The following is a 13,353-nucleotide window of genomic DNA, read 5'->3' on the forward strand; positions in this document are numbered from 1 at the left end:
GGAGAAGTAGGAGTTGAAAAAAGAGGAAGTAGGAGTTTAAGAGAGAGGAAGTAGGAGTTTAAGAGAGAGAAAGTAGGAGTTGAGGAGAGAGGAAGTAGGAGATTAGAGAGGAAGTAGGAGTTGAGGAGAAGGAAGTAGGAGTTGAAGAGATAATAATGAGAGGGTTATTATTGAATGTAATGATTGATGTAATGAGAGGGTTATTATTGAATGTAATGAGAGAGTTATTATTGAATGTAATGATTGATATAATGAGAGGGCCATTATTGAATGTAATGATTGATGTAATGAGAGGGTTATTATTGAATATAATGAGAGGGTTATTATTGAATGTAATGATTGATGTAATAAGAGGGTTATTATTTAATGTAATGAGAGGGTTATTATTCAATAATGATTGGTGTAATGAGAGGGTTATTATTTAATGTAATGAGAGGGTTATTATTGAAAAAAATGAGAGGGTTATTATTGAATGTAATGATTGATTTAATGAGAGGGTTGTTATTGAGTGTAATGGTTGATGTAATGAGAGGGTTATTATTGAATGTAACGAGAGGGTTAATATTGAATGTAACGAGAGGGTTAATATTGAATGTAATGATGTAATGAGAGGGTTATTATTGAATGTAATGATTGATGGAATGAGAGGGTTGTTATTGAGTGTAATGGTTGATGTAATGAGAGGGTTATTATTGAATGTAACGAGAGGGTTAATATTGAATGTAATGATGTAATGAGAGGGTTAGTATTGAATGTAATGATTGATGTACAATTGGGGACGGCGTGGCGCGGTTGGGAGAGTGGCCGTGCCAGCAACCTGAGGGTTCCTGGTTCATTACCCAGCTTCTACCAACTTCGTCACGTCCGTTGTGTCCTTGAGCAAGACACTTCACCCTTGCTCCTGATGGGTCGTGGTTAGGGCCTTGCATGGCAGCTCCCGCCATCAGTGTGTGAATGTGTGTGTGAATGGGTGAATGTGGAAATAGTGTCAAAGCACTTTGAGTACCTTGAAGGTAGAAAAGCGCTATACAAGTATAACCCATTTACCATTTACATTTATGTAATGAGAGGGTCATTATTGAATGTAATAATTGATGGAATGAGAGGGTTATTATTGAATGTAATGATTGATGTAATGAGAGGGTTATTATTGAATGTAATGATTGATGTAATGAGAGGGTTATTATTGAATGTAACGAGAGGGTTATTATTGAATGTAATGATTGATATAATGAGAGGGTTATTATTGAATGTAATCAGAGGGTTATTATTGAATGTAATTTTTTTTGTTTTTTCATTTATTTTTTTAATTCAGGCAATGACATAAAAAAGTACACAGTTGACAACACATAATAATATAAATTAATTTAGTGCAAAAGGTAATGTATAGTATGTAATGCATGATTGTCCAGTTTTGCCTGAAAGGGAGTGGGAAGAAGATAATTTATTTAATCCCACCCCCAGTTCTCCATTCAGTGATTATTCACATGAGTTTCACTGTTACTTTGTTCAAGGATTATAATACAGATGTTGTATCATAGTGGCATTACCACAGGTAACAATAATTATTAAACTGTAACAATAATTTGTATCAACAATGTAGGAATAATGAATATAATATAATATAATATTAAAAATATAATGGTAATAGACAAAAAGCCAACAATGGTAATAGACAACATAGCAATAATGGTAATAGACAACATAGCAATAATAGTAAGGAAACATTGAGCACATGTTAACACTTTGAGACAGAGTACAACAGCAGGTCAAATTAAAGACCCTCATCTCTATATTTGAACCAGACCCCATGTTTGTATAATAGTTTAAATCGATTGGCATTGCTTGTTTTGTAAGTCCAGTTTGTTCCATATTTTTACTCCGCATACAGACACACAAAAACGTTTACGAGTGGTTTGAGCTCTCGGCATACTTGCCAACCTTGAGACCTCCGAATTCGGGAAATTTGGGGGGTGGGCGGGGTTAAGGGGGAGGAGTATATTTATAGCTAGAATTCACTGAAGGTATTTCTTATATATATATATATATATATATATATATATATATATATATATATATATATATATATATATATATATATATATATATATATATATATATATATATATATATAGTACAGTAAACAGTAATGAAAACACAGTTGTTCTACTAACTGTACTGTACTTGTTGTTTACTTTAAAAAAAACAAAAAAACACTTACACTACCGTTCAAAAGTTTGGGGTATACCCAAACAATTTTGTGGAATAGCCTTCATTTCTAAGAACAAGATTAGACTGTCGAGTTTCAGATGAAAGTTCTCTTTTTCTGGCCCTTTTGAGCGTTTAATTGACCCCACAAATGTGATGCTCCAGAAACTCAATCTGCTCAAAGGAAGGTCAGTTTTGTAGCTTCTGTAACGAGCTAAACTGTTTTCAGATGTGTGAACATGATTGCACAAGGGTTTTCTAATCATCAATTAGCCTTCTGAGCCAATGAGCAAACACATTGTACCATTAGAACACTGGAGTGATAGTTGCTGGAAATGGGCCTCTATACACCTATGTAGATATTGCACCAAAAACCAGACATTTGCAGCTAGAATAGTTATTAACCACATTAACAATGTATAGAGTGTATTTCTTTAAAGTTAAGACTAGTTTAACGTTATCTTATTGAAAAGTACAGTGCTTTTCCTTCAAAAATAAGGACATTTCAATGTGACCCCAAACTTTTGAACGGTAGTGTACCTTTCACTATTTGAGTAGCTTTTGTTCTGCCATTTGAGTACTGGCGAGCGATTTCTGAATCCGGGAACATATCCTTCACGGATTTGTTGAAAACATCCGCAAATGAGAACGGGATGTTGCTTGCAAGGTGGCCCATAATACTGCGTTGCCGCCGCCTTGTGCTTCTCTGACCGTTCATGAGTGACTATATCCATTCGGCCACCGTGTTATGGGTTATAGATAAACTTATGTATAACGGAAACATATATAATAGTCTCCTTTTCAGGTGAGAGGACGCTAAAGGCAGTGCCTTTAAGGCACGCCCCCGATATTGTTTGTCCGGCTAGAAATTTTGGATATTACAACTTGCCGTAGTTTTGAAGCAAATCCGGATGTTGTGTGTCAGTGTATTAACGTGCCGGCTGGTATAAACACACGCTGAGAAATAGCTTCGTGCCTGCCTACTTTATGGGTTATAGATAAACCTATGGATAACAGAGACATATAAAATAGTCTCCTTTTCAGGTGAGAGAGGACGCTAAAGGCAGTGCCTTTAAGGCACGCCCCCAATATTGTTGTCCGGCTGGAAATCGGGAGAAATTCGGGAGAATGGTTGTCCCGGGAGATTTTCAGGAGAGGCACTGAAATTCGGGAGTCTCTCGGCAAATTCGGGAGGGTTGGCAAGTATGGCTCTCGGCAATAAGAAATATCCAAAGCCTCTCAAGTTATGAGCCTGCACTCGTCTTATAAAAAAACGTTGTAGATTAGGCGGCAATAATTTGCTAAATGCTTTATATAAGATTATTCATGTATTATATTTAACAAGGTCATCAAATTTGAGCAATTTTGATTGCATAAACAGATTATGAGTAAAGTTTGATTTAATAAGAGGGTTATTATTGAATGTAATAATTGATGTAATGAGAGGGTTATTATTGAATGTAATAATTGATGTAATGAGAGGGTTATTATTGAATGTAATGATTGATGTAATTATGTTAATTAAGTTAAATTAAAGTTAAAGTACCAATGATTGTCACGCACACACTAGGTGTGGTGAAATTTGTCCTCTGCATTTGACCCATCCCCTTGTTCACCCCTTGGGAGGTGAGGTGAGCAGTGGGGAGCAGTAGGCAGCAGCGATGCCGCGCCCGGGAATCATTTTTGGTGATTTAACCCCCAATTCCAACCCTTGATGCTGAGTGCCAAGCAGGGAGGTAATGGGTCCCATTTTTATAGTCTTTGGTATGACTCGGCCGGGGTTTGAACTCACAACCTACTGATCTCAGGGCGGACACTCTAACCACTAGGCCACTAAGTAGGTAATGTAATGAGAAGGTTATTATTGAATGTAATGAGAGGGTTGTTATTGAATGTAATGATTGATGTAATGAGAGGGTTATTATTGGATGTAATGAGAGGGTTATTATTGAATGTAATGATTGATGTAATGAGAGGGTTATTATTTAATGCAATGAGTGGGTTATTATTGAATAATGATTGATGTAATGAGAGGGTTATTATTGAATGTAATGAGAGGGTTAATATTGAATGTAATGATTGATGGAATGAGAGGGTTATTATTGAGTGTAATGGTAGATGTAATGAGAGGGTTATTATTGAATGTAATGAGAGGGTTAATATTGAATGTAATGATGTAATGAGAGGGTTATTATTGAATGTAATGAGAGGGTTAGTATTGCATGTAATGATTGATGTAATGAGAGGGTCATTATTGAATGTAATGATTGATGGAATGAGAGGGTTATTATTGAATGTAATGATTGATGTAATGAGAGGGTTATTATTGAATGTAATAAGAGGGTTAGTATTGAATGTATTGATTTATGTAATGAGAGGGTTATTATTGAATGTAATGATTGATGTAATGAGATGGTTATTATTGAATGTAATGATTGATGTAATGAGATGCTTATTATGGAATGTAACGAGAGGGTTATTATTGAATGTAATGATTGATGTAATGAGAGGCTTATTATTGAACGTCATGATTGATGTAATGAGAGGGTTCATATTGAATGTAATGAGATGGTTATTGAATGTAATGATTGATGTAATGAGAGGGTTATTATTTAATGTAATGATTGATATAATGAGAGGGTTATTATTGAATGTAATCAGAGGGTTATTATTGAATGTAATGATTGATTTAATGAGAGGGTTATTATTGAATGTAGTGATTGATGTAATGAGAGGGTTATTATTGAATGTAATGATTGATGTAATGAGAAGGCTATTATTGAATGTAATGAGAGGGTTATTATTGAATGTAATGATTGATGTAATGAGAGGGTTATTATTGAATGTAATGATTGATGAAATGAGAGGGTTATTATTGAATGTAATGATTGATGTAATGAGAGTGTTATTATTAAATGTAGTGATTGATGTAATGAGAGGGTTATTATTGAATATAATGAGAGGTTTATATTTGAATGTAATGAGAGGGTTATTATTGAATGTAATGATTCATGTGATGAGAGAGTTATTATTGAATGTAATGATTGATGTAATGAGAGGGTTATTATTGAATGTAATGATTGATGTAATGAGAGGGTTATTATTGAATGTAATGAGAGGGTTATTATTGAATATAATGAGTGTTATTATTGAATGTAATGATTGATGTAATGAGAGGGTTATTATTGAATGTAATGAGGGTTATTATTGAATGTTATGATTGATGTAATGAGAGGGTTATTATTTAATGACGATCAAGATCTCTTCGTAACGAGCGGGAAATTGTTTGTTTGCTAACGTGTTAGCGCATGAACTCTTAAATATGCTCGTTTACTTTCATCCAATCAGAAGCAGCTGGTCAAAGGTCAGTCAGAGCGAGATGCAGCTTTGGAGGCGGAGCCTGTGCTCCAAACCAATCCCAGGTCAGTCAGTCATCATCATCATGTGACATTTAACTGACTCCTCCTCCTGTCTGTTACACACAGTACTTTGTAAAAGTACACATATTTGTAAACTTTGAACAATATCATATTCATGATTACATTCATTATTTTGTAAATACTTTGAATAAATATGAGATTCAGTCATACATTTATTCATTTGTAAAGGATTTTAAGCAGTAGAAAATGGATGGATGGATGGATTATATTCATTCATTTATTAATTTCTGAATGATTTTTAACAAGTATATTTATTAATATATTCATTATTTCTGAATGGTTTTAATAAATACATCATGATGTCAACTCTGAGGGGGCGGAGTCTAAAACAAGCATGAATTCTTTCAGCGACGTGCAGCTTGTCCAGACTCCTCCATCTGACGGCCCTCAGCAGGCTCCGCCCCTTCTGGCTCAGCTACAGCAGCTAGCAAAGGACAAGCAGAGCTTGGAGGCGGAGCTTGTGCGTTGCCAGGAGGCGGAGCGAGAGGCCAGCGAGAGAGTGTGCAGGTATTGTGGTGTGTGTGTGTGTGTGTGTGTGTGTGCGTGCGTGCGTGCATGTGTGTGTGTGTGTGTGAGCTCGCGCGCGTATGTGTATGTATAAACATGGTTACTACACAATTGAGTTTGTGTGTGTGTGTATAGACATGGTGACTACACAAATGTGTGTGTGTATACATGGTGACTACACAAATGTGTGTGTGTGTGTGTGTCAGATGAGAATGAGAGGTGCACAAACAAGGTGTGTGACATTATTGATATTCCTCAGACGTGGTCATGTGACCATGCACTTCCTGTCTCATCAAGATGAAGGCATGAGAGCAAATGAGATGAGAACAGATTAAGTCGTCCCGGACTCAAACCCGCGGCTTTCTCCCTAATTTGCCTGCCAGCGGGGGGGTCGGTGTGGGGGGGGGGGGGGGGGGGGGGGTAAAAGGACTGAATAGAAATGAGTGTTTGCTCATGGGGTGGGGGCGGTGGGGGATGGGGCTGATGAAATATTGTCTAACCCTTATTCAAAGTGAAAATGTTGGAAAGTCTTTATTACCTTTTATCGCTTCTAATTAATAATAAATACTTTCTTTCTTACCTTTTATCACTTCTAGTCAATAATCAATACACTATTTCTTACCTTTTATCAATTTAATCAATAATCAATACTTTCTTATCTTTTATCATTTCTAATCAATAATTAATAATTTTACCGTTTATCACTTCTAATCAATAATCAATACTCTCTTTCTCACCTTTTATCACTTCTAATCAATAACCAATACTTGCTGTATTACCTTTTATCACTTCTAAGCAATAATCAATAATTTATTTCTTCCCTTCTATCACTTCTAATCAATAATTTCTTACTTTTTATCACTTCTAATCTATAATCTCTTTCTCACCTTTTATCTCTTATAATCAATAATCAATACTTTTGGTCTTACCTTTTATCACTTCTAATCAATAATAATGACTATTTCTTACCTTTTATTATTTCCTATTAATAATCAATACTTTATTTCTTACCTTGTATCACTTCTAATCAATCAATACTTTTTTTTACCCTTTTATAACTTCTAATCAATAATCAATACTTTCTTTCTTACCATTTATCATTTCTAATCAATATTCAAAACTTTCTTTCTGACGTTTTATCACTTCTAATCAATAATCAATACTTTCTTTCTTACCTTTTATCACTTCTAATCAATAAGTTCTTTTTTTTAACCTTTTATCACTTCTCATCAATTGAATGTAAAGATTGATGTAATGATAATTTATCCTTTATCACTTCTAATCAATAATCAATCATTTAATTCTTATCCGTTACCACTTCTAATCAATAATCAACTATTTCTTACATTTTATTACTTCTAGTTAATAATCAATACTTTCTTTCTTACCTTTTATCACTTCTAATTAATAATAAATACTTTCTTATGTTTTATCACTTCTAATCAATAATCATTACTTTCTTTCTCACCTTTTGTCACTTCTAATCAATAATTATGACTTTGTTTTTATCCTTTATCACTTCTAATCAATAATCAATACTTTCTTTCTTACCTTTTATTACTTCTACTTAATAATCAATACTTTCTTTCTTACCTTTTGTCACTTCTAATCAATAATTACTTTCTTACCTTTTATCACTTCTAATCAATAATCATTACTTTATTTCTTATCTTTTATCACTTATAATCAATAATCATTACTTTCTTTTTGACCTTTTATCACTTCTAATCAATAATCAATTATTTCTTAGCTTTTACCACTTCTCATCAATAATCAATACTTTCTTTCTTATCTTTAATCACTTCTAATCAATAATGACTTTCATTTTTACCGTTTATCACTTATAATCAATACTCAATACTTCCTTTCTTACCTTTTATCACTTTTAATAAATAACTAATACTTTACTACTTTGTATCACTTCTAATCAATAATCAATACTTTCCTTCTTACCTTTTATCACTTCTAATAATCATGACTTTCTTTCTTACCTTGTATCACTTCTAATCAATTATCAATACTTTCTTTCTTATCCTTTATCACTTCTAATCAATAATGTATACTTTATTTCTTACTTTGTATCACTTCTAATCAATAATCAATTATTTCTTAGCTTTTATCACTTCCCATCAATTATCAATACTTTCTTTCTGACATTTTATCACTTCTAATCAATAATCAATACTCTCTTTCGTACCTTTTATCACTTCTAATCAATAAGCAATACTTTCTTTCTTACTTTTTATCACTTCTAATCAATAATTATTACTTTCTTTCTGACCCTTTATCACTTCTAATCAATATTTAATTCTTTCTTTCTTACCTTTTATCACTTTTATAAATAATCATGACTTTCTTTCTTATGCTAGGTTCACACCAACGGCGCTTTGACGGCGCTTTAAAGCGGCATGCAAAGCGACGTTATAGCGTAACAGAGCCTGATTAAAGCGTGAGGGTCCTAATGGATCGTGGGAAAGCTTGTAGTGAAGTGGGACATGCGGCAAGTTTGCCAAAATTTTTTAAACGGTTTAAAAAAATTCTGCGCTCTGTCAAGAATGGAATAAAGCGCAGAGAGCGTATGAAAGCGTGAAAAAGCGTGACAAAGCTCAGCAAAACTTGACTAAAAGCGTAGGAAAGCTTAACAGATCTTGGTTCAAAGCGCGGACCCCTACAAATAGGAAGTGACTGTGATATTGACTAGTGACATTGAAACTTTTATGTAAAACCAACACGGGATTACAAATCCATTCTCTTTTGCAACATTGCCTTTTTTATACGATGATCATTGTTTCTGTACTTGTGTTGGAGTTTGCTGTTAGATGTTGCAGTTTGACATTACTGTCTATAATTTTTCTGTATGAAAATGTTAATAATAAAGAGAATATGTTACGTTTTATAAAAGAAATGCCTTTTATTATTTTCAACTAGCATAAGAAATGAAAGATAGATATTTATTAAGATGACAAAAATAAAAGAAATGAAGATATAAAACATAATATAACGGAAAAAAAAGAGAAATTGAAAAAATAAATGAATATAAAAAATGAGTGGATAATTGCCTTTTATTATTTTCAACTAGCATAAGAAATGAAAGATAGATATTTATGAAGATGACAAAAATAAAAGAAATGAAGATATAAAACATAATATAACGAAAAAAAAAGAGAAATTGAAAAAATAAATGAATATAAAAAATGTGTGGAAAACAGTATGCTGAGTTTTTCACATTTTTTTCTTATTTTTGTTGTAACAATGCACAACAGAGCTTGATAATCATGTCAGAGCCTGATTTAAAGCGTCAGGATCGCATCAAAGCGTAATAAAGTTCAATAAAGCGTAATAAAACGTATCAAAGCATGATTTCAAGCGTATCAAAGCGGGATCAAAGCGTGAGTAACGGTAACAAAGCGGCAACTAATTCGTATCAGAGCGTATCAGAGCGTATCAGAGCGTATCAAAGCATAACATTACTTCAGAGATCAGGATATTCGTGGAAAAATGGACAAAAATGACGGCGCTTTGCTCGCCGCTTTAAAGCGCGGCGAGCGCCGTTGGTGTGAACCAGGCATTACCGTTTATCACTTATAAACAATAATCAATACTTTCTTACCTTTTATCATTTTTAATCAATAATCAATAATTTATCTCTTACTTTTGATCATTTCTAATCAACAATCAAAACATTCTTTATGACCTTTTATCACTTCTAATCAATAAAAAATACTCTCTTACCCTTTATGACTTCTAATTAATTTTTTTTTTTTACCTTTTATAATTTCCAATTAATATTCAATACTTTTTTCTTACCTTTTATCACTTCTCATCAACAATCAATACTTTCTTACTTACCAAAACTTTCTTTCTGCCTTCTGTTCTGCTAGCCATTCTGTTGTCATACAAGAATGTAGGTTATAGTTTGATTTAACATGCAGATTGAGTGTTCATTTATTCATCTAGCCTATTTCTATTCATTTGTCCATCAGTAAAATATTTTTAAAGACTAATCCAATTGTTTAGCTGACTATTTATATCTGTGTGTGGCATTGCAATAGTGTTTTACAAGAATAAATAAATACAAACACAATAATGCCACGTACACCATCTGATGTGTGGAGACATTTCACCCCAACCAATGTAGGCGGAAAGGCTGTGTACATTTGCAAAGACTGTGCAAAGAGCGACGTCAAAAATGCCACAAATACGCAGCAGCATACAGACAAGTGCCCAATAATATATAATTATTGTAATTCCCAGTTAATTCCCATATATTCCCATTAATTCCCATGGACGGTGTCCAACTTTGAATAATCAAAAAATGGTCAATATTTCCAAACTTCCCGAGCTTAACTTCCCGTGGTAAATTTCCAGGAAAGTTTCCGGAAGTTTACCGGAAACTTTCCACCCCTTTGCAACCCTACTTCTAATCAATAATCATTACTTTATTTTTGACCTTTTATCATTTCTAATAAATAATCAATTATTTCTTAGCATTTATCACTTCTCATCAATAATCAATACTTTCTTTCTTACCTTTTATCACTTCTAATCAATAATTATTTTTTTAAAACCTTTTATCACTTCTAATCAATACACAATAAATTATTTCTTACCTTTTATCACTTCTAATCAATAATCCATACTTTCTTACACTGTATGACTTCTAATCAATAATCAATACTTTCTTTCTTACCTTTTATCACTTCTAATTAATAATCATTACTTTCTCTTTGACCTTTTATCACTTCTAATAAATAATCAATTATTTTTTAGCTTTTATCACTTATCATCGAAAATCAATACTTTCTTCCTTACCTTTTATCACTTCTAATCAATAATGAATTTCTTTTTTTACCTTTTATCACTTCTAATCAATACTCAATACTTTCTTTCTGACCTTTTATCACTTCTAATCAATAATCAATACTTTCTTACACTGTATCACTTCTAATCAATAATTAATACTTTCTTTCTTACCTTTTATCAGTTCTAATTAATAATCATTACTTTCTTTCTTACCTTTTATCACTTGTAATCAAATATCAATACTTTCTTTCTTATACTTTATCACTTCTAATCAATAATTAATACTTTATTTCTTACCTTCTATCACTTATAATCAATATTCAATTATTTCTTAGCTTTTATCACTTCCCATCGATTATCAATACTTTCTTTCTTTCCTTTTATCACTTCTAATCAATAATCAATACTTTCTTTCTGACTTTTTATCACTTCTAATCAATAATTATTACTTTCTTTCTTACCCTTTATCACTTCTAATCAATACTCAATACTTTCTTTCTTACCTTTTATCACTTTTATAAATAATAATGACTGTCTTTCTTACTTTTTATCACTTCTAATCAATAATCAATACTTTCTTACCTTTTATCACTTTAATCAATACTTTCTTTCTTACGTTTTATCACTTTTAATCAATAATCAATATTTTCTTGATTATCCTTTTATCACTTTTAATCAATAATCAATACTGTATTTCTTACCTTTTATCAATTCTAATCAATACTTTCTTTTATTACCTTTTATAATTTGTAATCAATAACCAATACTTTCTTTCTTACCTTTTTATCACTTCTAATCAATAATCAATTATTTCTAAGCTTGTATCACTTCTCATCAATAATCAGTACTTTATTTCCTACCTTTTATCACTTCTAATCAATAATTAATACTTTCTTTCTTACCTTTTATCATTTCTAATCAATCAATACTTTTTTCTTACCTTTCATCACTTCTTTTTAATAATCAGTACTTTCTTTCTTTCTTTCTTTCTTTCTTTCTTTCTTTCTTTCTTTTTTTCTTTCTTTTTATCACCTCTAAACAATAATCATGACTTTCTTTCTTACCTTTTATCACTTCTAATCAATTATCATGTCTTTTTTGCCAACCCGTTATCGCTTCTAATCAATAAGCAATACTTTTTTCTGACCTTTTATCACTTCTAATAAATATTCAATACTTTCTTGCTTACCTACTCAATAATTAATATGATCTTTCTTACCTTTTATCACTTCTAATCAATTAATACTTTTTCTTACCTTGTATCACTTCTAATCAATAATCAATTATTTATTTCTCACCTTTTGTCACTTCTAATCAATAATCAATTATTTATTTCTCACCTTTTTTCACTTCTAATCAATAATCATTACTTTCTTTCTGATCTTTTATCACTTAATCAATAATCTACACTATTTTCTTCTCTTTATCACTTCTAATTAATAATCAATACTTTCTTTCTTAATTTTTATAATTTCAATCTAATAATCAATACTTTCTGTCTTACATTTGGTCACTTCTAATCAATATACAATACTTTATTGCTTACCTTTTATCACTTCTAGCAATAATCAATACTCTTTCTGACCCTTGATCACTTCTAATCAGTAATTAACACTTTCTTTTTTACTTTTTATCACTTCTAATCAATAATTATTACTTTCTTTCTTACCCTTTATCACTTCTAATCAATATTCAATGCTTTCTTTCTTACCTTTTATCACTTCTAATCAATGATCAATTATTTCTAAGCTTTTATCACTTCTCATCAATAATACTTTCTTTCTTACCTTCTATCACTTCTAATCAATAATCAATACTTTCTTTCTTACCTTTGATCATTTCTAATCAATCAATACTTTCTTTCTTACCTTTCATCACTTCTAATTAATAATCAATACTTTCTTTCTTTCTTTCTTTCTTTCTTTCTTTCTTTCTTTCTTTCTTTCTTTCTTTCTTTCTTTCTTTCTTACCTTTTATCACCTCTAATGAATAATCATGACTTTATTTCTTACCTTTTCTCACTTCTAATCAATAATCATGTCTTTTTTGCCAACCCGTTATCGCTTCTAATCAATAATCAATACTTTTTTCTTGCCTTTTATCACTTCTAATCAATAATCAATACTTTTTCTTACCTTTTATCACTTCTAATAAATATTAAATACTTCCTTTCTTACCTAATCAATAATTAATACTTCATGTCTTACCTTTTATCACTTATAATCAATTAATACTTTTTCTTACCTTTTATCACTTCTAATCCATTATTTCTTTCTCACCTTTTATCACTTCTAATCAATAATCATTACTTTTTTCTTATCTTTTATCACTTCTAATCAATAATCTTCACTTTTTTCTTCTCTTTATCACTTCTAATTAATAATCAATACTTTCT

General features: G+C 31.4%; 1 protein-coding gene across 5 annotated transcripts in view; it reads left to right on the forward strand.

Annotated features, from left to right (window-relative positions):
• mipol1 (mirror-image polydactyly 1) overlaps positions 1-13,353 on the forward strand; it is a 123,261-nt gene that overhangs the window by 108,480 nt on the left and 1,428 nt on the right. For all 5 annotated transcript variants that reach the window (XM_062042516.1, XM_062042515.1, XM_062042514.1 and 2 more), the window contains 2 exons: positions 5,557-5,630; positions 5,997-6,155. In XM_062042516.1, coding sequence (XP_061898500.1) covers positions 5,557-5,630; positions 5,997-6,155 — 233 coding nt within the window. The remainder of the gene's footprint in view (positions 1-5,556; positions 5,631-5,996; positions 6,156-13,353) is intronic.

The sequence above is a fragment of the Entelurus aequoreus genome, linkage group LG03 (assembly GCF_033978785.1).
Source record: "Entelurus aequoreus isolate RoL-2023_Sb linkage group LG03, RoL_Eaeq_v1.1, whole genome shotgun sequence".
Classification (NCBI taxonomy): Eukaryota; Metazoa; Chordata; class Actinopteri; order Syngnathiformes; family Syngnathidae; genus Entelurus; species Entelurus aequoreus.